This window comes from Doryrhamphus excisus, chromosome 10 (genome assembly GCF_030265055.1).
Source record: "Doryrhamphus excisus isolate RoL2022-K1 chromosome 10, RoL_Dexc_1.0, whole genome shotgun sequence".
NCBI classification, from domain to species: Eukaryota; Metazoa; Chordata; class Actinopteri; order Syngnathiformes; family Syngnathidae; genus Doryrhamphus; species Doryrhamphus excisus.
The window spans coordinates 16,213,085-16,234,899 of record NC_080475.1 but is presented as its reverse complement, the minus strand read 5'-3'; the positions used below and the strand labels follow the sequence as shown (position 1 = coordinate 16,234,899).

Here is a 21,815-nt window from a genome sequence, read left to right as displayed (position 1 = left end):
TACCCCTACCGTCTGCCTGCCTGCTAACCCAAACAGCGTACTGACGTGTTTAGACTAGATGACAAAGCCCAGGGCCCCCCCACTACACGTCAGAGCATGGACTTTTTCCCAGCTAAGCAGCCTGGCAATTTGATTATAGTGATATTTAATCTAAATTGAAAGCGGAGTCCCCTTACCCATGTTTACCCACCCGCAGTGTATGACCTATTCCTATCCCCATGTATGGCCCCCCCAGAGGTTATCCTGTCTTACTTGATAAATGTCCACCATGTGGCCCAAAAAAGGAGAAGGGGTAACTTTGCTGTCCCACCGGAAATTATATCATGAGCCATGTCATGTGGTCTGGGGGTGATGGTGGGGGCGGGGGGGGGGGGGGGGGGGGGGGGGTTGGCTGGAGACTGTACAGATGCTAGCTCATAATACTTTTATTCACACCATTGACCATCACTAGTGAGCATCTCCTGCTGTTTATTTTTTTTGAGGAAATATTCAATTAATCATGGGGGGGGGGGGGTGAAAAGTGCCTCCAGGCAGACTGTCAACACCCATGTTGTTTGTGTGGTCTCAAGAGTAGTGGTGCTTGCACCGTCAAAATAATATCTATGCTTTCTTTCTCTTTATTCATCATTAAACATATGAAGGCATTGCTAACACTGACAGATACTGGATGCAGGATGTCCTAAATAAATACTTTGGTGCCACGTTACTGTGATGGTACTTTCACTTTATACACTGTAGGATGATAGTGAAGTTATAAATTCATCACAATAGTTCTTAATGTTATTCAGTTTTCATTGCAAGTCTTTCAAGAAAGCTTGTCAATGAGAGAAAGTGTTTGCATAATACCTTGAACAGAATTCATAACACGCAATCATGAAGTAGTATCATAGTCAGAAAGTCGGAATTCCCTAAAAAAAAAATAATTGGTGGTGGAGTGTGGACCTGCCAGACATTGGTCATTTGGTCCAGTGCACCACTGTGCGCAGCCAATTCCGTAATTTGGACTGCACCGAGATGTGCATGGCGGCGCACCAGCGAAGGTGCGCTGAAGGTGCGCTGAAGGTGCGCTGAAGGTGCGCTGAAAGCTCGCCAGCTCCAAACTAAATAAAGGCTTGTCTTTATTTAACAGAATGTCAATGACCTACTGCTTTTTCACTGATATCAGCCAATCGGTGGCCAGACGATCGGCGCACTCCTAAATAAAAGTGTTGTTGACTGATAAACCCCATCTGCATAACAATATGAAACATATTTAAAGAAATATGTGAAAAGTATATGAAAGTAGTAGTAGTAAAATTCTAGCACCCGGCAACATATCTAACCTGTGTGACCTTTGCCCCCCCTTGAAGATCTGACCTGGCCAATGCAGAGGAGCACCACACTGGTGGCCACAGTTTGTCCAACTCCAAGCTGGCCCTTCAGGGTCTGGAGGAGGAGGAAGAGGAAGTGGAAGGTGACGACGAAGAGGAAGAGGAAGGCAGCCTGACGGAAAAGTCTCAAGACGAGGCACCTGAATCCCCCTCCCCCATTACAACACGTGTGTATGAAGAAGAGGAGGATGAGGAAGAGGCTGCTCCACTATCGATGAGCTATGAGCACTCTCGCAGGTACAGCTGTTTTCTATGATAGACATCAATCAGTACATACTAATACTAATACTAATCAATAATACACACTGATAGGGTCCAAAATACTTTGTACTGTGTTGCCATGGTGATATTGGATAGACTTTAAAAGTAAATAGAAAGTGTAAAGAGAATGTCTTTGTATCCTCCTACTGAACCATTAACTCCTTCTACCCTTGGATGTAGTTATTGTATTTTAATATTTAATCATCCTTTTCTCTTCCCTTCATACATCTAACCATTCCTGTCTCAATGGCATTCCCATTCCATTCCAATGGTCTGTCCATTTACCGACCCTGCCGTCCATCCACTGTGCCATCTGCCAACCATCACCTCTTCCAGGTGTTTAGAGGAGGAGGGCCCCCTCCTGGACCTTGATGGTCTTTCCGGCTTTCCCAAAGGCCTGGACGGCTTGCGTAAAACAGCCACTGACGAGCAACATTTTGACGTTAAAGACATATTTAACACTTCGCTAGAGTCGGACACCTTGAAAGAGAGCTTTTACAGACAGGCTAAGACGCAGGTATGTGAGAATATGGCGGAACATCTAGAATCCCTTTGTCACATCATCTTCACAGGATCCAAATGCTGCAAAGATGAAAGCTTTTAAATGTCCAGGCAATATTTTAAGTAACATTTTAACACTTTTAAGTGTAAAAGAGGTTACTTATTTATATAATTACTATATAATAAAAGCTAAAACCAATTCAACTTGTTCCCAGTTTTGAGTTTGGAAGTGGAAGAGATGTTGAGGGACTGCTTGGGAGACAGGTCTCCTCCTCTTAAAGGAGAAGTGCACTTTTTTTGGAATTTTGCCCATCATTCACAATCCTTATGTGAAACACAACACATATGAACGAGTTAATATGTTAGCTCATTTGCCTGCTTTTAAGACCTATTTACTTCTTGACTTTATTTTAGAAATATTTTTAACATTCTGAACTGTGTAGAAAGTGTAGAAATTTGAAAAACATGAAAACATATTTTGTTGTTATTATTATTATTATAACATGCTCGCGACCCCAGTGAGGATAAGCAGTATAGAAAATGGATGGATATTATTGTCAACTTTAGCCATATTGTACTGACCACTTTCCTACTTTGCTTTGCAACTTCCTGTTCTATGTTTAACATCACACTTTTCCTCTTTGCCATCAATAGTATCCTCCCATGGTAATATCACACACAAAAGGATTTTTTTTGGATTTTGTGTAACTTGAGAGGCCTATTTTCATTAAAATGGTGCAACATTAGAGAAGCCACTGTAAGTTGTTAACCTTGTGGCCTCCTCAAACTTGATTTCTCCCGATTAACAGATCAGAGAAGTACAGGCATCGTTCGCGTTGTGCTTTGCTCTTCTATCAATCCACATAACTGTATGACTTGAGCCCAGTTAAATGATTTGATGACATTGTACTGGCTGATATTAATCATAAAGAGCTGAAAGCATGGCATTATAGTCACAATGTCAAACCGAGTAACTCAAATGCCACGTATGTCTCTGCCAGGCTTATGCAATGATGCTGTCTCTCTCGGACAACAACCCTTTGCACGCGCCCTCCCAGAACTCTCTGGACGCTTGGCTGGGCATCGGAGGCGGACCGTCTGAGACGAGCAGCTTCCACCCGCTGAACCACATCTAAAAAAGAACGAGAGGAGATTGGCGTCGGCCTAGGAACCATAGGTTGGATAGAGTTGGACACAAGTAGAGACAACTTGAAGAACGGAGATTTCAGTGTCGCACATATTCAAAGTGTGCATGTGTGTGTGTGTGTGAGAGAGAGAGAGAGAGAGAGAGAGAACTGTATGTGTTTGTTTGTGTGAGAGAGACGGGAGAGAGGGAGAGACTCAGAAAGAAAGCACTGCTAAATCTCCTGTTGATGTGAAGGACATTACACCATGAATGCTTCTCAGATCCTCCCCGAGTCCAAAAAGCCAAACGAGTCTCACTTGGGAAGCATAGAGAGTCACGTGACACTCTCCAGACACTGAAATGACACCTCACTCAAGGTCCTGTGTTTGTGCGTGTATGAGAAGCCGAAGAAGAAGAAGAAAACGCACTGCAGCATTATGACTGCATGTCCACAAGGGGGTACTGTTTCACACCAAGTGACACTAAGGAGGACCACCTTTGACTCCTCCTCCTCCCAGCACTTGTGACTGCAGAACCAGCGACAGAACCTCACAAAATATTACGAGAGGAAATGAATAAACACAGACTGATTTTAGTGATTGTTTCCCATTTTCATTATCTGAAATCTCACACAAAAAGAATGAGGATTCCCTGCTTCTTCCTCTCATGTCATTTTTAAAAACAAAAATCATTTCCTTTGCATAGATACCACAGTATCGTTTCATTGTAGGCACCACCATGCTTAATTATTAATATAATTATTTTAGAGAAGGACCAAAATTGTATGATAATGTCGTATGATGTTCTAGATGTTCATATAGCGAGGGTGATGTGCCAAATAACCCATAGAAAATGTGTTTTTTTTTTTGTTCTCTGACAATCATTTCATTTCCATTTTGCTCCAATATATTTGATTTCACAAGTGTCCGTGTATGTATTTATTTAATTCTTTTGGGGGCGAGCTTGTTCAGTCATTTTATGTGCGAGCGAAAAAAAAGACCTCTTCCTTTTTGAAGGAAGAAACATCAGACAGAGCGAGATGGAGATTCAGAATCTCCGCGCTTGTTGTGCCATCATGGAAAGAATTCATGAAATGTGTTGTTTTTATTTATAGTGGAAGAAGGTTGTAGTTTGAAATCCTCTTTGGCACTGCAGTGGTTAGTTTATTCTGTCCCATTTCACATGTATAAGTATTATTGTGGGGGGTGAGCCCTGAAGCCACCGTTGATGTCAAAATGTGACATGACACTACCACAGTCTTAGCGTCTTGGCATAACTAACTGTAAACAAGCTCTTCAGACCCACTCGTCCACTGCTTCAACAGGCATTCGGCCTCAACGAGTGGTCCCTCGTACATCCAAATTGTAAGCAGGATTACCATGGATGCTCCCATGACGTCAAACTCATTCCACATAGTCTACAAAGTAGCTGGAGGGGTAAGAGTACTGTAGATCAGTGTAGCTGGACTTAAAGGAAGGAGGCGGTCATCCTTCTTCCTGCAGACTGAGATGTTTCCCAACAAAGGCCTGATGCTGTATTTTGAAGCTAGCACTTAAATGAAACCACATGGGTCCAAGCCATACATTGATTAGGCTTAGGTCTCGTTTCAAGACAGAAGGAACACTGTATAATTTTCTTTGGCTACACGAAGGACTGCTGCATCATCTCATTTTTCTAAAGACAGAAATCTCTTTTTTTCATATACTTTATGATATGTAAAGACGTGGGTTGCCTGGATGTTGTGATTCCCGTCATGGACTACTGTACTAAGGATGCGCTGTGTAAAGGCATTGAAGCATTCCATTGTTCCCACTTCAGAAAGTATTCTGGCAGATGGTCTTGGAGATATGTTGTCAATATGGTTGCTGTTTCCCCCTCGGCCCTTACTGTTACAGGAGGAAGAAAATGTAGACATTGTTTCTTATTAACTGTATAGTCTTTTAAAGATGGGAAACAATGGTGCATTTGTCCCGAAGGAAGAAAACACACACAAAAAAAAAAAATCATGGAAAAATATGGGTTTTAATGGATGGTGCTTGTTTGTTTGGCTCTAAGTTGTATATTGCCTCCGTTATGTTTATTGAAAACAGACAAAAAAAGATAATGTGCATGACGTCTTTAGCAGTCATAATTACGTATGTCCATTTGTGAATTGTGTATCAAATGAAAAATGAGGAGGGGAAAAAAAAAGACAAAAAAGAAGAAATCCGTAGATGCACTTATTGTAAATGTGGTTAGGTTTAGTAGGTTTCAAGTTCTGGACTGCCTTACACATGTTTGTTTGGGCAGGAGAAGCGAGAAAAAAGACTTGTGGGAGAAGACGTAATGAAAAACAAATAAAGGATTGTAGAATAATATTGAACAATTCTGAAAATTGCAGTTCTTTTGATGCTTGTGATTATTGAAAATGTACTTTAGAGAAATTTCAGTGAAAAGATATGACTCTGATGTTAATTCTGTAGAATAGCAATGTATACCAAATGTAATCTTTCCAATGCTATGAAGAATTTATACATGAAATTGATATGCAATAAAACCTGTGTGCTTTTTAACTGGAACGCCCACCACTCTATTATTATTATAATAAGCATTAGCATTAGCATTATAATAATAATAATAATTATTGGTATATTAGTATTATTAGTATTATTATTATCTCTTCCGCGGCTATAGTAGAAGAGGAAATACAATACAGAGTCACTTCAATAATTATTTTAAGACAACAAAAAAGTTTTGTGTTCCTTGAATGGTCATCGTATACAGTCAATAACATTTGTACAACATAAAAACATACACAATGTGTTAGATTTAGTATGCTTGTATGTTTACGTTGATTTACAAAACAACAAGGCAATACATTTTATTCTTACATTATTGTTTGCGCATGTACAGTACAGTATTTTATGCGCATGCGTGGTTGAACAACTGACGGTGTCTCTTTAAGACGCCGCTCAAAGGAGGAAGTGAAGCAAAGCACTTCCATTATCAAAACATTGGTGAGCAATGGGCGAATGTGCTTCCCGGAAATAATATTTTCTTGTGTCGTCCTTTTGAGGAGCTCCTCTTAACAGAACACACACACAACATGCTTCAGCTGAACGACACAGTGGAGCCCGAGAGTCCGGGAGCCGCAGTTCTGCCCCCAGCCGAGTCCGAGGATGGGGTGGAGGTCGCCTTCACGCCGCTGGGGGCCGGGCGGAGTCTGGGGGAAGGAGCTTCTGCAGCCTGCTGTGGGCCGTTGCAGACACTGACGCCTTTTCACGTACACAACCCCACCATGCAAGCCAAAGTCAAGGACTACTTCGTGTTCAGGGTAACATATTGTGCAACAACATGGTCTGTTTATCTACTCTAGCAATGCACTAGTATTCGTTAAGAAGGGTGGGAAACAAACAATGCGGGTGTTGGTGTTGATGATGCTGACGTGGTCCATGTTGATCCCAGCCAGGTACCATCGAGCAGGCGGTCAGCGACATCCGGACTGTGGCCCTCCCTTCTGAGGATGGAGAGGTGCTCAGTGTCTGGCTTCTGGCTCAGTAAGTCTGCTTCATATTATAAACACTGTACGCCACATGTGGGCTTTTACCATTTCCTACATTTTCTTAGAAATGTGACATGTTAAATATCAGGTTTTCATGTATTTCACTTTTTTTTTTACATTCCTAGCTGTCATACAAGTGTAAAAATAAGCTAAATGCTTTTTAAAGAGCGCTTATTTTGCTCATTTTCAGCCTGTTGTATCGAAAGCTTTCTAGATCTTCGAGAATCTGCACCAATTCCGTATGTGTGTGGAAGTATTTACGCGGCGATATACTCAATTGAGGCACAAAATCAAACCGCCTCCTCCAGGTTGGACTGGTGACACCGGCGACGGTTGTGTGTGAGGGACCTCAGACCATGAATGGAAGCTAGCGTGGTTAGCTTAGTTTAGCATGATAGTGTGGTTGCTTGCGCGGCTGTCAGAGCCATCCCAAATTTCTTTCAGGGCTCACTTCCAAATGCGTAAACGTCAGTATCTGAAACTTTGGCATAGTTGAACACAAGAATACTACATTCTAACTATTTATAGGACAGAAAAGGATAATAGGTCCCCTTTAATACAAGCTAAAATTACTTTTATTCATTAAGACTTCAGACATTTTCCTTTTTTAATATTGTTTTGATAAATGGCAACAGCATGCCTCTAAAGCACTGCTGAATCGCCCTTGAGCAAAGCATTGTGTGCAGTCCCGTGAGTGCATGCTCACAGAGTGCTCTTTGCCTATGTGGGTGTGTTGTTGTTGTTGTTGTAAGCAGCTTAACCTGCCAATCATGCTTGCAGAATAGACCACTGGAATAACGAGAAGGAAAGACTGGTCCTAATTACAGACCGGTAAGTCTGATACTTTAGATGTTATTATGTTGCTGAGCTGTGATCACTCTGAAATTCACAGTTTTCATTTCCAGGTCCTTGCTGGTGTGCAAGTATGACTTCATTAACCTGCTGTGTCAGCAGGTCATCAGAATCTCGCTCAACGCCGTCGATACCATCTCGGTGGGAGAGTTTGAGTTCCCGCCCAAATCCCTGAACAAGTAAGCAGCCTACCTTTTAATAAGAGGGGCCGGCTCCTGAAAGGGGTACCTAAAGCGAGACACAGTGAAGTATCACTTTAATGTATATCACTATACAGTTGCCCCTTGCTACATCACGGTCCGATATAAAAAAATAATTAAATGTTTTGTGGTTGTTTATGGCCTATTATTAATCACAAACTGTAATCACTGTAATCAAATTGTACATAATTTGTCCAAATCAAGCATTTTCAAGTCTAAAAATGTCAAAAATAACTAAAATACCAATACAGTACAAGCCATTGAAATACCATCTTGTGAATGTAGTATTCTACATTGGTCACTAGGTGTGTAACTGTTCGGGGAGACCACCACGGAAGCACTAGGCTTGAACAACCAGCTTTTATGGCAGATTTAAATTCCCTCACAACGGGCACAATAATAACAACAATAACAGTGGTTTGACATCACATGGTTTGCATGCAAAAGCTGTATTTTCATTGTTCTAGTGCAGTAATTTCCTAAGTGTGGGCCTTGGCCCCCTGGTGGGCTGTGGTGGCATTGCTGGTGGGCCATGAGAAGTCATTAAACATGATTCATTTTTGCAAATATTATTTTTTAAATAATTGTTATTGTAAAATATTTATTGCATGATTAAAAACAAATATTTATAGGCCGAAGTAATAACCTATTGAGTGTTATTGACCTGTCCCAATATTTTAGGAACCTTATATAGTTTATGATTGGAACGTAGCTCTCTGGTCATCATGGCAGTCTTGGATGCAGTTATGAAAAGTATGAGAATTAGATTAAAAGTTTGGGCTTCCTTTATCCCCCTGCTTTCATTTCAATCCTGAATCTTTATAATAATAATAAGTTAAGTGCTGTGAGAACACAGCATTTCGTCTATGTACTGTTTATAGGACAAATTTGAGATTTTTTTTCGAGATTTTCAAGTGAGCCCTTAGTTGGTAAAGTTTTGGAACCCCTGTTCTAGTGTGTGCTGCTCTCAATTTGGTATATTCTTACAGACGAGAGGGCGTTGGTGTTCGAGTCCAGTGGGATAAGCGTCCTCGGGCCTCTTTCATAAACCGGTGGAACCCGTGGTCCACAGATATGCCCTACGCCACATTCACAGAGCACACCATGGCCCGTGCTGATGAGAAGGTGGCCTCCCTCTGCCAGGTACTCATATTTTATACAACTCGCATAAAACTCTCACTCTCTCTCGACCTGAACGCGGTCTGTCGTCAACAGAGCCTGTCGTTGTTGTGGCGTTCATGCAGCTTTCTGATTGTGGGTTAGGAACAGCGCATACGCCTGGCTATATCACTGTAGCTCAAACCGACCTCCACCATACCCAGTGTCCTGAGATGTTCATGTGATGGACATGGCATGATGCCATTGGCTGGACTAACAATGCTAGCCTTCTTTGGGCCTTTATAAAGGCCTCCAATACCAATTTCAAGTTTCAAGCATTTTGGTCTTTTCACTACTGAAAGACAAACAGTAACAAGTGATACAGTTGTTCATTCATGGCCGGAAAGCATAAAAACAGATGCACAAGTCTAGTCCAGTCTAGTCTAGTCACAATCCGGCTGGAATGAGCCGATTGTCTTCATTACCAAATTAATCTTTTAACTGAAAGCCTTGTTTGCCTAACTCAGATGACTCTTTGAAGCACATTACTTCCAAAGCGCCTTTTTTTGTTGGCAACAACAGTACAAGTTTTAAATTCTGTTTGTATTTGGTCACTAATCTCCTTGATTTGCCTCACAGAAATGTTAGTCCACCCCCCATGTTCCCACTGCTTATCCATTTATTCATCATTTGTCATTCTTTGGTTCAGCTGGACAACTTTCGGATCCAGCTGGTGCAGGCCGTAAAGAGAGCCCACAAGGAGCATCCCATACCCGGTCGGGCCAATGGAGTCCTGATCCTGGAGAGACCCCTGCTCATCGAGACCTACCTGGGCATCATGTCCTTCATCAACAATGAGGCTAAGTTGGGCTACTCCATGACCCGTGGAAAGATCGGTTTCTAGGGACATGTTCAAATTGGTCACCAGTCTTGGCTTTTTTGTGTTGTGTGTGCAAAGACAGACTCCACAAGCTGTTTTAGCAAACAAGTTGTTAAGCAGCTGAAGACTTGCATGGACTTTTTTTTTTAAGTCCCTTTCCTTCATGAGCTGCCATAGTTGCATGGACCCCTCGAGTGTCTGGTCATGTGGCTTAAGTTGAAACGAGTTGTCTTTAGGTCTACTTCTTTGACCCTTAACTTTAAATAAATTTTTCCTTGCAATGATGACGACATTCATGGCCAAGGATTTTTATGATCATGGAGTCAGAGTTTTATGTCAATTTACATGGACTTAGAGGAATAAGCGTTGCTAATAGGAGAATTTCAGATTAATGTAATATTCCTTACAATGGAAACAATAAATGACCTTATTTGACCTCTTCTCTTAATGGTTTCTGTGTTTACACAGGCCAACAATATCTCCATAGGGATCTCCATCGGGTTGCATGTGCTTTCCTATAGGTGTATCCCAAATAACACCTATTTCGACTATGAATCCCTCTTGTAACTTTTCCCCTTCCTGCGGGGCAGTTTTTGGTCCCAGGTCGGGATCTCACGGCCTAGCTCATGGTTTGCATATATCAACTGTTTACCAACCACACTAACGATGGACTGCAGTTCAAAATATGATAATATGCTAAGTAAATCAAAGTTATCAAACTTTATTTGAAATAGTATACAAAATTCCATGGCAAAATTCCAAATGCTTCGAATTAAAAGGCAAGCGAAAGATCAGTCTTAGCAGTCCCAGAAGTCAAACGTGTAGCATGATTTACTTTAAATAATTTGTATGGGTGGACGCTGAGTGCTGGATCTTCTTTTTCTCAATGAGTCTTCCCACCAGTCTGCAGTTCATGTGTCAATATGTTGAAATCATGTGTCTGCTGACATCACTTGTCCTCGGGTCCTGTGTCCATGTAGCACAAACACAGCTGCTCCTTCCCAAGCAGGATGAGAGAATCTCCATCACAGTGCCATGTCAGGGACTGGACTTGGAAACCACCTAGGGACAGAAAGATCAATACTCGGTGTCATCTAAGCATACAATAGTGTTCAAAATAATAGCTTTCCAATGTGACAAACCAGATTAAGTCATGTTTCTGTATATTTTTTTATTGCTCCATTGCAAATACGTTACTAGTAGGTGCAGTAGATTCTCACAACGCCAACAAGACCCAGGATTCGTGATATACTCTTCAGTCAGTGCAATGGGCAATTAGTTGAAAGGGGTGTGTTAAAAAAAAAAGTGTGGCATTCAATTAGTGAGGTAATCAATTTTGTGAAGGACAGGTGTGTAGACCTGTTAAACATGCATTTCTGTTAGAAAGCCTAAGGATAATGGGCCATTGAAGATATTGTTAAGAAGAACAGCGTACTTTCATTAAAAAGTTTATCGAAAGGGGCGACCTAGAAAGAAGTGCAAGAAATTCTAGGCTGCTAAATGATAGCTAACACCTGAAAATGGAGAGCAAAACCAGAGACAAGTGGCAGAAAATGGAAGAGAAGAATAACCAGAATGGAAAAGGCTTTGCCAATGATCCACTCCGGGATGATCAAAGCCAGTCTGGAGTTACCTGTAAGTACTGTGACAGAAGACGTATTACAGTGATCATGGATCAGTTTGCATAAGTCAGAGTACCTGAAGAGGTCATGTGGTCTTCTGCTGAAGAGGACATGCCCTTGAAATGGGTGTTTCAACAAGACAATGACCCAAAACACACTAGTAAAGAGTGGCCAGAACCTTAGCCAGTTGAGAACTTGTAGTGTGACATCAAAAATGTTGGTTTTCTGAGAATCTACTGCACCAACTGGTAACTTCTATGCCATGTAGCAATAAAAAAACAACTAAAAAGATGGATTAATCTGGTTCATCACATTGGCCTGCATCCAGTAGAACCATTTGCATGCATCCACTTGCCCTATATATTTTACTTTAGCTTCTGCATCTTTGCATGATTGCGATGATGTATTAACAAGTGGTATAACCTTTTATCTTGGCAGAGAGACTCCTCCATTTTTGTCTCTATTGCGTTATAGACTTATAGACTGTATAATAGCATATCACCTTCATCAGGGACGTTAACCGAAACGCAGCCTGCTGGAGTCCACAGATAAACTTTGGAGTTGCCAGTGCATAAGGCCAGCTGTGAGCGTTTTGGGTGCCACTGGAAGCAACGCACAGCTGATGTCTGCTCCAGCACAGCCTCAAGGCTCAACTTCTGCATGTCCCACAGCCAGACAACACTGGACATGTTATCTGATGAGATAGAAACAAGTGCTTTAGAACTTTCGCTTTCAACAAAGTATTGCCACAAATGTTTTCGTACACTGTCTGTTATCTTACTGCTTTTGTCCTCTATCGATACATGGGCACTATAGCAAACTATTTTTGGCCAGAAATGCTTAGTGTTGGTAAGCAAAGGCCCGTGGTCAACACGAGGTGAACATGATGCCTAACCATTTTTGGTGGCTAAGTAACGGCTGTCTGAACTGAAGGCCAGCGAAGAGACGCCGATCTTGGGGTTGGCTCTGTCTGCGTCCGGTCTGACCACAGGTATTTGAATTGGTGGCGGATGGATCTCATCTGGACGGGGCAACAAGAAAGCCTGTAATTAGTGTGTTTTACTCAACCCCAGAAGTTCTTGTAAGTAAATGAGTTTGATTCTATATCATGACAAATATAACATACATTTGCTCTCAGTGTTGAAACGATTTGAGTCCATTGTTATGCTGTGTCGAGACAGATCTTCACTGCCAACAGCTGATGACCTTTTCTTCACTTCCTTATACACAACCTAGAAAGACAACAAGCTCGCTAGTAAATGCCTTATTTTACAAATCAACAATGTACTCACAACTTTGCTGTTGTTGATGGTCGCGGGGTGTTCAAAAAGTGAAATCTTCTTCCATGTGATGTGGTTAAGGATGCGGACCTGCAAGGGTGTTAACTGATAATGAGTATGCTATACAAATATACAACAACAAGGATTATGTGCAACCTTGTTAGATGTAATTTTATAAATGACTGTCTATACTTTTTCATCATAGCTTCCAATGGCCAGGAACTGACTGCTGGGGCTCCAGGCCACAGACTTGACACCCAGTGACCACTCGTAGGCGCTGTAGGTTGACAACAAGCGGCCATCCAGAGAATACAGCAACACCTTGTACTGCACGGAGGAAACACATGAAGCGTTATTGGGATTGGACGTTTGGGTTTGTAAGTCATGAGGACTTACCTCCAGACAGCTGTCCCACACAGCCAGAACACAGCCATTTGGAGACCACTCCAGCCCTGCAAGGTCTTGTGTCTCCGTCTCAAAATGCTGTAAGTAAATGAAGCTCATTCACAACAACAGCTGTGTGAAATGTACTGCCAATAATTCTCACATTTTATGCATCTCATAGTAGAATATTGTAAATCCTCTACTGAAATCATGATGGTCGTGGCTTTCCATTGAGAGTTTAGATCAGGGGTGCTCACACTTGTTCAGCATGCGAGCTACTTTTAAAATGACCGAGTCAAAATGATCTACCCACTACAAAAATGCAAAACATCTATTTATTTTCAAATGTATTGAGGATTATTTGTACGTACAATGTATGTTGATGTACCTTACATAACCAAATGAGCCAATATTGCAAAACACACATAATTAACAATTAACATTTTTTGTAATTACCTCCACATTACTCCACATTTCCCTTCTTTGGTACTGCGATGGTAGAATGGCATATGAGGCAAACGCACTTCGAAAAAGACATTGTGAAAAAAAGTCCACCTCCCATTCTGTATGGAAGTGATATGTTTTTGCCTTTTTACTTGGTCCAGCTCCTTTACTCATTTTAGTGACCATAAACTTTAGCAAGGGCTTAAAATCTAACGCAATTCGCCGACTAGCTTAGCACTTTGCATCGCTGTTTACGCATGAGCGGTGACCTAAAGGTCAAAATTCAGGTGTCATCTGACTGGTTGTCCTGTATGTCAATCAAGTAACGGGGATGGATGATAGGCTGACATCATAAGTTCTGCTGCACTTAGAGACGTTGTTTGATTTGATTGGTCGCCCGAAGGGCAACATTCAGTTGTCATCTGAATGGCTGCCCTGTATATCAATCAAGTGACGGCATTGATGCGAGGATGATATTTTTTTAATGTCACGCCGCGATCGACCAGCGATCGACCAGTACCACCTCCGCGATCGACCGGTAGATCGCGATCGACTTAATGAGCACCCTTGGTTTAGATAACCTGTATTCCCGTAGCAGACATTTATTTGAAATAAGGCATCCATTTGAGTTGAGATGTATATTAGTTGAAGTGGAAGTCGCACTGGCAATGAAGGGGCTATCCAGCCAGCGACATTTTCAGGTCAAAGTTTTCAGCAAAGTATTTTATGGTTTCAGCCTCTCATCCACACAAGAACATTCGGGTGCCCAAAAACAGTATTTTTGGATAACGGCTTCCGGAGTTGGAAAGCCTGAAAACGCCAGCTCATTGTATCAATATGAATTTGACAATATGACAATTTAAAAATAATGCAGTCACTGCAACTAGAAGAATGGTCCCAAGAACGGTCCCGTGTGGACAGGATCTACGATAGAATGGAGTCCACAAATTAAGAATAAAGCTACCATGTCCAGCTAATATGTCTTCCTTCAATGGTTATGAAAATGAAAGTGTAGTCTTTTGCTTACCCTTAGTAAGTGCCAGTCATCACACACAAATATACAGACATAGTCTTTGCAGTCACGCCGTTCTGCCAAGGCCATGTAGCAGCCATCTCTGCTGAAATCAATGCCTATAGGGTGAAAATCAATTTTTAAAAGAATTCTGTGAAGATGTATTATTCTAAAGTTAAAACAATGTTATTAGGTGAAAACAAGTTGGCTTGAGCCACATTGACAAACACAAAAAAAATTAAAATACAAAAAGTAGGTCTGTCAAAGTTAACACGATAATGTAATGTTTAGTGTAATAATTAATTTCTATGTATTGTGTTTTTAAAGAGAAATGAAATTACATTTGTAATTTTGATGAAATGTTGACTATTGCCCTGTTTTCTAGGTATTTTCATTTCATGAAGGAAAGATGCATTGAGGCAAATCATAAAAAATCGTTCCTAAATAGGCTTTTTTACTGAAACATTTACATCGAATCGTTTCTCCTCCTTATTTCTATCTGATTCATTCAGAATTAACTATGAACAAAATGCGATTAATCATGATAAAATATTGAAGGTGTTTGTCGTGTTGTCAAAATACTTTCTGAAAATGTAATTTAACTTTCTGTATATTTTATCAGGCTGCATGACATCTAGATTGGAATTTAACTATTATGAACATATTTATGGAAGCCAAGTGGATGTTCGGGTATGCAAAAGCACAGTCATGCATAAACAAGGGGGGTGGGGAGGCACAAGTCAAACTATTTTTACCCAAGCTGCTGACAAGACTGTTATGAAGAACATGCGCCATTTATTGAGAGGGGCACAGTTGTTTGGAGGTATAGTTTAGATGCATAGTTGGAGACTGTCCATGAGGGAAAAGATGACGTGTGATTGATTCATGGACATTCTTGCTGCTGACCCTGTCCTCGGGTGCTTGCGGTAATACATAGAAACTCAAACCAAAAGCAATTCATTATAGCAAAATGATTGTCATACTCACTCTTGTGACAAGCTTTGGGATACTTGATGTAGGACACAGCTTTGGTGCACAGAGACCACACAGTGATTCTCAGCTGTCAAGGCAACATAGGAAGGGGATGAGTTACAACTGTAGATTATAAAAAATTAGTAACCAAATAATTTAGTGTTGTAACTGTAAACAACTGCATTTAGGCCTGTCTCAATAACTGATAGATCAGTTCGTCGAACGATAAAAGAAAAAAATATATATATTTCTCCTTTTTACCGCATCGGCTGGATGACAAGATGGTTCACTCTGCTCATTGATGAAGTTTGTTTCATGTTGGATGTTGTTAATGTTATGTTGGCAGTTAGATATTCGGTAACGGAGCAACAGCGGTAGTTCCCCTTCACTGTGCCTGAATCGCTCTCTCACAGTGCAGAGAATGTATGGATATTGATACTAAATATCACCGTGTCCATACTAATTTTTTCAGCTTTGTGACTGCAGACACTCAATTGCTCTCTCTATTTGATAGAGTATGTTGTTGTGCCTCTGTCTGCAAGGCGTGTAATGTCATACAGATATGATATCACAATATGTATTAAAGTGATATTTAGAATATGCAAATTGGTTGGAAAATATCTTTAAATTCTCGATATTCTTTCAATGGCACACTTGTGGTACCTCCTTCAGGAGACATTTAGACAACTCTGAATGTCCTTGAATCCACCACAAATATGTCCCAATCAATTTCTCTGTTCCTGAATGGAGTTATTGTTGAGAGTTAACCCAACGGGTCAAAAGGCTGTGGAAGAGCAAAATATCTTCAAAGCCTTCATACTGGTAATATCTTCATATTACTAGTATCCTCTGCAAGAAATCAACAGAATTATGGATCATTCCCATGTCACTGTTGAATACATAAAATGATTACAAGATTACTAAAAGAGCAGGGTTAATAGTAACAATACGAAGCAACATGTCAGCAGCCAGTCATACAGCCAGTGTATTCGCTGCCATATACTGTCGTCTGATCTGTCAGCAGGGGATTAGGCTGCAGGCATTCCTCATCTCAAACTATTATAGCCCATTTCTCTTGTTTCAACCTCCGGATCCTAAGAAGGTGCCTCCTGTAGCCCACACGTGGGCCATTGTCATGCTCATACTGTAGATGGGTGATATTGTAAGGTTTTATAACACATTGGGTCAAGTCCTCTCCATAGTCAGTTTCAAATTACCAAAATACATAGAATAAATTTAAACAGACAGTTTGGGAAATCAAAGGAAATACATCTCGAGTAGGTGCAGATTCTGGAAGATATAGAAAGCTTTACTGTGCAGATTATCATGTGTAACTGCTCTGTAGGAGTCCACAACTCAATACAAAGGGCCGAAAAATTTGACTAGTTTCCCTTTAGATGCTATTTTACCCGAACTTGTCTTAGTTTTAGTGGGCTGGATTAGCAGGGCTTGAGTATCACTAGCCAAGTATGTCAATGACAGTTAGTAGTCCACAAATGTATCAAATAAGAAAAATGCAATGTTTACAAGAATAATATAGAAATGAAACACAGCCAGGCAGGCACAAACACAGAAATATACATACACAGCCAGCTAAGCAGATTTACTGTCACATAGTCAGACAGACAAACACATACTGAGGCACGATTCTCACCGCTGGCAGCTGTCCCTAAACAAGTTATTATAGCAGGCTGTTTATGAGTGGCGCTGAAACTCAAGCCCAACACGAACACCCGTCTGGCACAGACTTAATGAAATCTTGCTTTAGGGTGAAGGTAAGTTCAGCGGACTCCTTGTCAAGGTAGTAACAAGTGCCCACTTTGGCTCTGGTAAATTCATCTCCAACTTCAGTGCCAAAATGATGCTCTGTAAAGTCAGTAATCTGTCTGTTATTACATATTGGCCAGTGATACGGCAGGCAGAGGAGGCTTAAGTGCACTTTTCTACGTGGGGAAAAATGGATTGTGATGTAATGGAATAGCAAACTTGCAATAACCGCAAATAAGATATTGGTATATGAAGTAACCACTTCAATAAACTCACGTAAACCGAGAACTAAAATACACAATGAATTACTGTTCCTATTGAACTTTCCTAAGAAAGACAGATAGAAATGCTTTCAAGGTCATACAGTACAGGATATAAATTACTGATGGAAGCACAGTGGTGAATGGTCAGCCTCTCAGCCAGAAGGTTCCACCTTGTTCTCCTAAGAAAGGTAGATAGAAATGCTTTCAAGGTCACACGGTACAGTATATAAATTACTGATGGATGCATAGTGGTGAATGGTCAGCCTCTCAGCCAGAAGGTTCCACCTTGTTCCTATTATTGTACAGTTGGATGATACATATTACAGACGGTCACAAACAGACATGACACAGACACATGCACCCCCTGCACTCAGGTCCTCGACCAGACACAGTCGCGTGTTGGTCAGTGACACCGGTCAAGATTCCAAGAGTCAGGTTCAACATGACAGAAGAGCCCCAGCATGGTGCCTCCATCCACGCGGGCCCAGGGGGCCTGATATATGCTTTCATCACTCACACATGTCACTACTATGGTGTGGATATGAAACAGAAGTCAGGAGGCACCGCTTGGAATGAAAATCATTTTTGCCACCTTCACTGTTGGTTAGCAGACTTTCTAACAGGCAGTAGCTTGGACAAACAATATAGGAAGTCTATACATGGCGGTGCATCCTACAATGTCTCAGGAACTATAATGGACTTTGGCGCATGTGCATATTTGGTCATGTGTTGGAATCACGGTATGACACAATTTGTGGAAACATGCAGAGTTTTAAAGAAAATTAAGCTGAATGCCATTAAGATACATTTCCTATAATCCATTGCGATGATACTTCTTCATTTCAACCAACATATTAATATTTGGAAACATGCTAATGGCCAGACATAGTCAATTTTCTTGACCATTAACACTAGCAAGTTTCAGACTAGGTAGTACACATAATGGTGCCCAAAATATCCCTCCAACACAAAGAACAGTCTTGCAGTTGTTGAGTAAAACTAAACACGGGTAGACAAAAATTGGTAACTAATGAAATATTCATAATTTACCATTTAGATCACACCTACATGATGCAGAAATGTTCCAGCGGCAATGAGAGCCATATAGGACAGGATGCTAACAGGAGTGGAGCTATAAAATCAGGTGGTTGAATACATGCAGTAGGTGGGGGTAGTGTAGGGGTGTTAGGGCTCTGGTGTCTGTCTATTTTAAGCCCCCCCCCCCCTCCTTCCTTGTAGGCCAGCAACAGTTGAATTCAGACAACCGTATGCCTAAACACACTTGCGTGCCCACATGCACGCGCCAACCTCACACTTACATGGAACTCAGTGGTGTTCAGAATATGACGTCCGTCGGGACTCCAGCGCGAAGCCAACAATCCAATTGAGCCTTCGTCAATCTTGCAGTGCCAGTCGGGCTGTTCCAGCGACCATACCTGGGGAGAAAGACGAGAGGAAGAGGGTCGGGAAGGATAAGCATTGCTCATCACGAATGACACTCCCTCAACAAATCCTGCATCTTCCTTAACCTATACTCGAAGTGTAAGACCGACTTGCAAAACGGAGACCATGAAGGACTGGCGATGGATTCCCTTTCAGAGGTAAGAATCTGTCTGAGATTACAGTATATGGTTACTTTGGAAAAGTTGCTAACTTATGGCCTGCTTGCATCAGGTTTGTCACTGAAACACTGGTTTGACTGATATACAATTGGATCAGATCAATTTCATGCTAAAATACATGCCTAACTATACAAGTTTTATTAATGCACCTTGATTCACAAGTCCACACTACTCCTGAGCAGCCACAAGAAAATTGCAAATGTATAGAAAAATTTAAATGTATAGAAAAGCAGAAATATCTGGTATTTCTGCTGCACGTTTCAGTTCACCAGCATCTCCTCAAAGCCTACCTGTACTATTCCCCTCTTGTACATCGCACACAGGATGAACTGAGAGTCAGACGACCATTCTATGTGAGATATCTGGTCTAGACAGGTGTAGAGCTGCAGAATCTGCAGCGTATTCGCATCCCGTACCACCAGCCTGTACTGCACACAGGTAGCCTGCAGGGCCGCAACATTGACAAGTTAGATAATGTCATTTACATCTGAACTTAAGTAGATAATGTAACAACTTACTAAAAATTTCCCATCCGGTGAAACTTTGCAAAGTTGGTTGGATTGCTTGAAGACCTCTGAGAAATTCATACTGAAGCACAGAACCCTAGACAAAATAATTCCGTTTACTGAAACGTTTAGCAGTTGTTTCCTCTCACAACTTTTATTGTAGTTGCGAAATTCCCAAATAAAACACTAGATGGTGCTATGTGTCCAATAAATACAGGTGTTTTTAACACTGGACACAAACTACTAACAACGCCACATTGAAACCGCATTGATTTGCGGTTTCCATTTTCAATGTTGTTGTTTTCATTGAAAATGGCTGTAACCGGTGGCATTAGTTGTGTTGAAAAAATAAAACTAGCTGCAAGTAGCATAACTGATTCACTACTAAAAAGTCATCCAAGTACATTAAAACGACTTGCAATCCTATTATCGTAGTGGCCGTATTTTAGCAGGTTAACGGCAAACAAGCACACTTAAGCTAACAGCTAAACGTCAATACACCTCTCCATTCAACGCTAGCTTAACCTGCTACTAGCATCACAGAAAGTAGCTCACCGTCGTTACGTTCAAATCCTGGAGCGGGACATAGTCAATGAAAGAAGAGGCGTACAAGTCTACAACATAGTTTTCACAAGCCTGGCTTGCTGTGTCGCCATTTGCACAGTTATAATCATACAAAAACTGGCTTATGTGTGTTTAAGTTGTTGACGCTGACGACAGAGCATTGCAGACCAATCAAAATCCTTGATCAGAATAGAGCTGGTATCCGTTGCATTCTGGGTAATGAGTTTTTTCACCCCGTCACGTATTTTCTGCTTAAACTTGACTAGGTGTGCTTGATTGGTCTACCAAATTAAAAATCGTTTTCAGTTAAGTAAATTACACGGTTACGTTGGAAGGTTGTTCACAAATGTACACAAACATCGATGTATTTAATTTTCTTTTGTTTAATTTACTTTGCTCAAAATATCAATCACAATTTTCGATAATGCTGATTTTTTTCCATTAAAATTGTTTCCATTAAAAAGATTCATTTTGTTAGCTGGAAAAGGTTTCCCGCTTTTGTGCGCCTGAAACGCGCTATATCAACCGCCTCCCTTTTCCCCGCAGCGCAAAAAAGCCTCACCTCTGCTGAGATCCCTGTGCAAAGCTCACACTTTGTAGAGCAGAATGCCCATCAGCTTTCCTCCTCCTATCACTTTCTTCATTGTGTTTCTGCGAAAAATCTATCGTTTGCAGCACTCTTATCAAAGTTAAAATTAGGTCGACTTTTTTGTTTTTTTTTTACTTCTTTGTTTTGCATTTTATGGACGGTCAGTCGCTTGGTATGCTCAATAATAAACAGTTAGGCTCTGGACAAGACGCAGTTCATTTTGGATTGGGTTAATAACACTCTTCAGGTAGGTCCATTTATTTTTATTTGGCTTTCATATCAGCAGACTGCAAAAGTCAGGTCAGAATTAAAATTGTCACAGCAGGCCTATCATTTGTCGAATTTATTGTTTTAAAAAAAATAACATTTCGTTGACAATTAAGCTTGACTTGGAACTTAACTCTTAAAAACATATTAATGATGACGAATATAACCACATATCCTATTATTAATTATTGACTAACAACATGCGATTTTATATATTATTATATTAATATTTATAAATGTGTACATTCTTGGATACATATTGACATCTTCAATGATAGAATATCGAAAATATGCTTATGATATATCCTATAAAATCTAGTGATACTTTGAGTGCCATTGAAGTAAATGACTGATGTTTATTGTACTTAGTTTTCCTGAAATCGTTAATTGATATATTTCACATGGGGCTAAAGAAGATTGAATTAAAAACAGTTGTAGAATTAATTTCTTTACACTTGGGACTGTGTATTTTCTTCCACGAACAGGCTCAAACTGTTTCTGTGTTAGGTGTAGTGTGTGTTGTCATGGTGTCCGTATCCATTGAGATAATTTGTCAGAGAAGCTCAGGCTATCCATTAAAGGTGCGCACTTTATACATTTCAATAATCCACATTCAGGATGAAGAGAACAAGAAGTTATTTTTGCTGCCAAAAAATGCATTTAGAGCAAAATAGGGCATATTGATTTTTATAAT

General features: G+C 40.7%; 4 protein-coding genes across 19 annotated transcripts in view; 3 read left to right on the top strand and 1 right to left on the bottom strand.

Moving 5' to 3' along the window:
• Positions 1–5,566, top strand: part of prdm16 (PR domain containing 16) — a 193,157-nt gene extending 187,591 nt beyond the window's left edge. For all 14 annotated transcript variants that reach the window (XM_058083292.1, XM_058083290.1, XM_058083288.1 and 11 more), the window contains 2 exons: positions 1,350–1,607; positions 3,134–5,566. In XM_058083292.1, coding sequence (XP_057939275.1) covers positions 1,350–1,607; positions 3,134–3,146 — 271 coding nt within the window. In that variant the 3' untranslated portion in view covers positions 3,147–5,566. The remainder of the gene's footprint in view (positions 1–1,349; positions 1,608–3,133) is intronic.
• Positions 5,567–6,213: 647 nt separating this feature from the next.
• Positions 6,214–14,818, top strand: tprg1l (tumor protein p63 regulated 1-like). The gene is made up of 7 exons (XM_058084040.1): positions 6,214–6,571; positions 6,703–6,794; positions 7,580–7,630; positions 7,705–7,830; positions 8,841–8,994; positions 9,659–11,464; positions 12,937–14,818. The coding sequence occupies exons 1-6, from the start codon at positions 6,344–6,346 to the stop codon at positions 9,851–9,853; spliced, it is 846 nt and encodes a 281-aa protein (XP_057940023.1). The 5' UTR covers positions 6,214–6,343; the 3' UTR covers positions 9,854–11,464; positions 12,937–14,818.
• On the bottom strand, positions 10,550–20,516 carry wrap73 (WD repeat containing, antisense to TP73). Its single transcript, XM_058084039.1, has 13 exons — positions 20,257–20,516; positions 19,714–19,798; positions 19,486–19,638; positions 18,893–19,009; positions 15,559–15,631; positions 14,587–14,690; positions 13,128–13,214; positions 12,924–13,058; positions 12,744–12,821; positions 12,578–12,683; positions 12,347–12,472; positions 11,954–12,145; positions 10,550–10,891 (listed from the first exon to the last, which is right to left on the bottom strand). Exons 2-13 carry the CDS (start codon positions 19,780–19,782, stop codon positions 10,779–10,781), a joined length of 1,353 nt encoding a protein of 450 aa, XP_057940022.1. The 5' UTR covers positions 19,783–19,798; positions 20,257–20,516; the 3' UTR covers positions 10,550–10,778.
• tp73 (tumor protein p73) overlaps positions 19,029–21,815 on the top strand; it is a 16,724-nt gene continuing 13,937 nt past the window's right edge. For 2 of the 3 annotated variants that reach the window (XM_058084035.1, XM_058084038.1), the window contains exon 1: positions 19,029–19,174. In XM_058084035.1, coding sequence (XP_057940018.1) covers positions 19,143–19,174 — 32 coding nt within the window. In that variant the 5' untranslated portion in view covers positions 19,029–19,142. Of the gene's footprint in view, positions 19,175–20,889; positions 21,102–21,815 lie in introns of those variants that run through there. The other variant, XM_058084036.1, reaches the window with a different exon arrangement.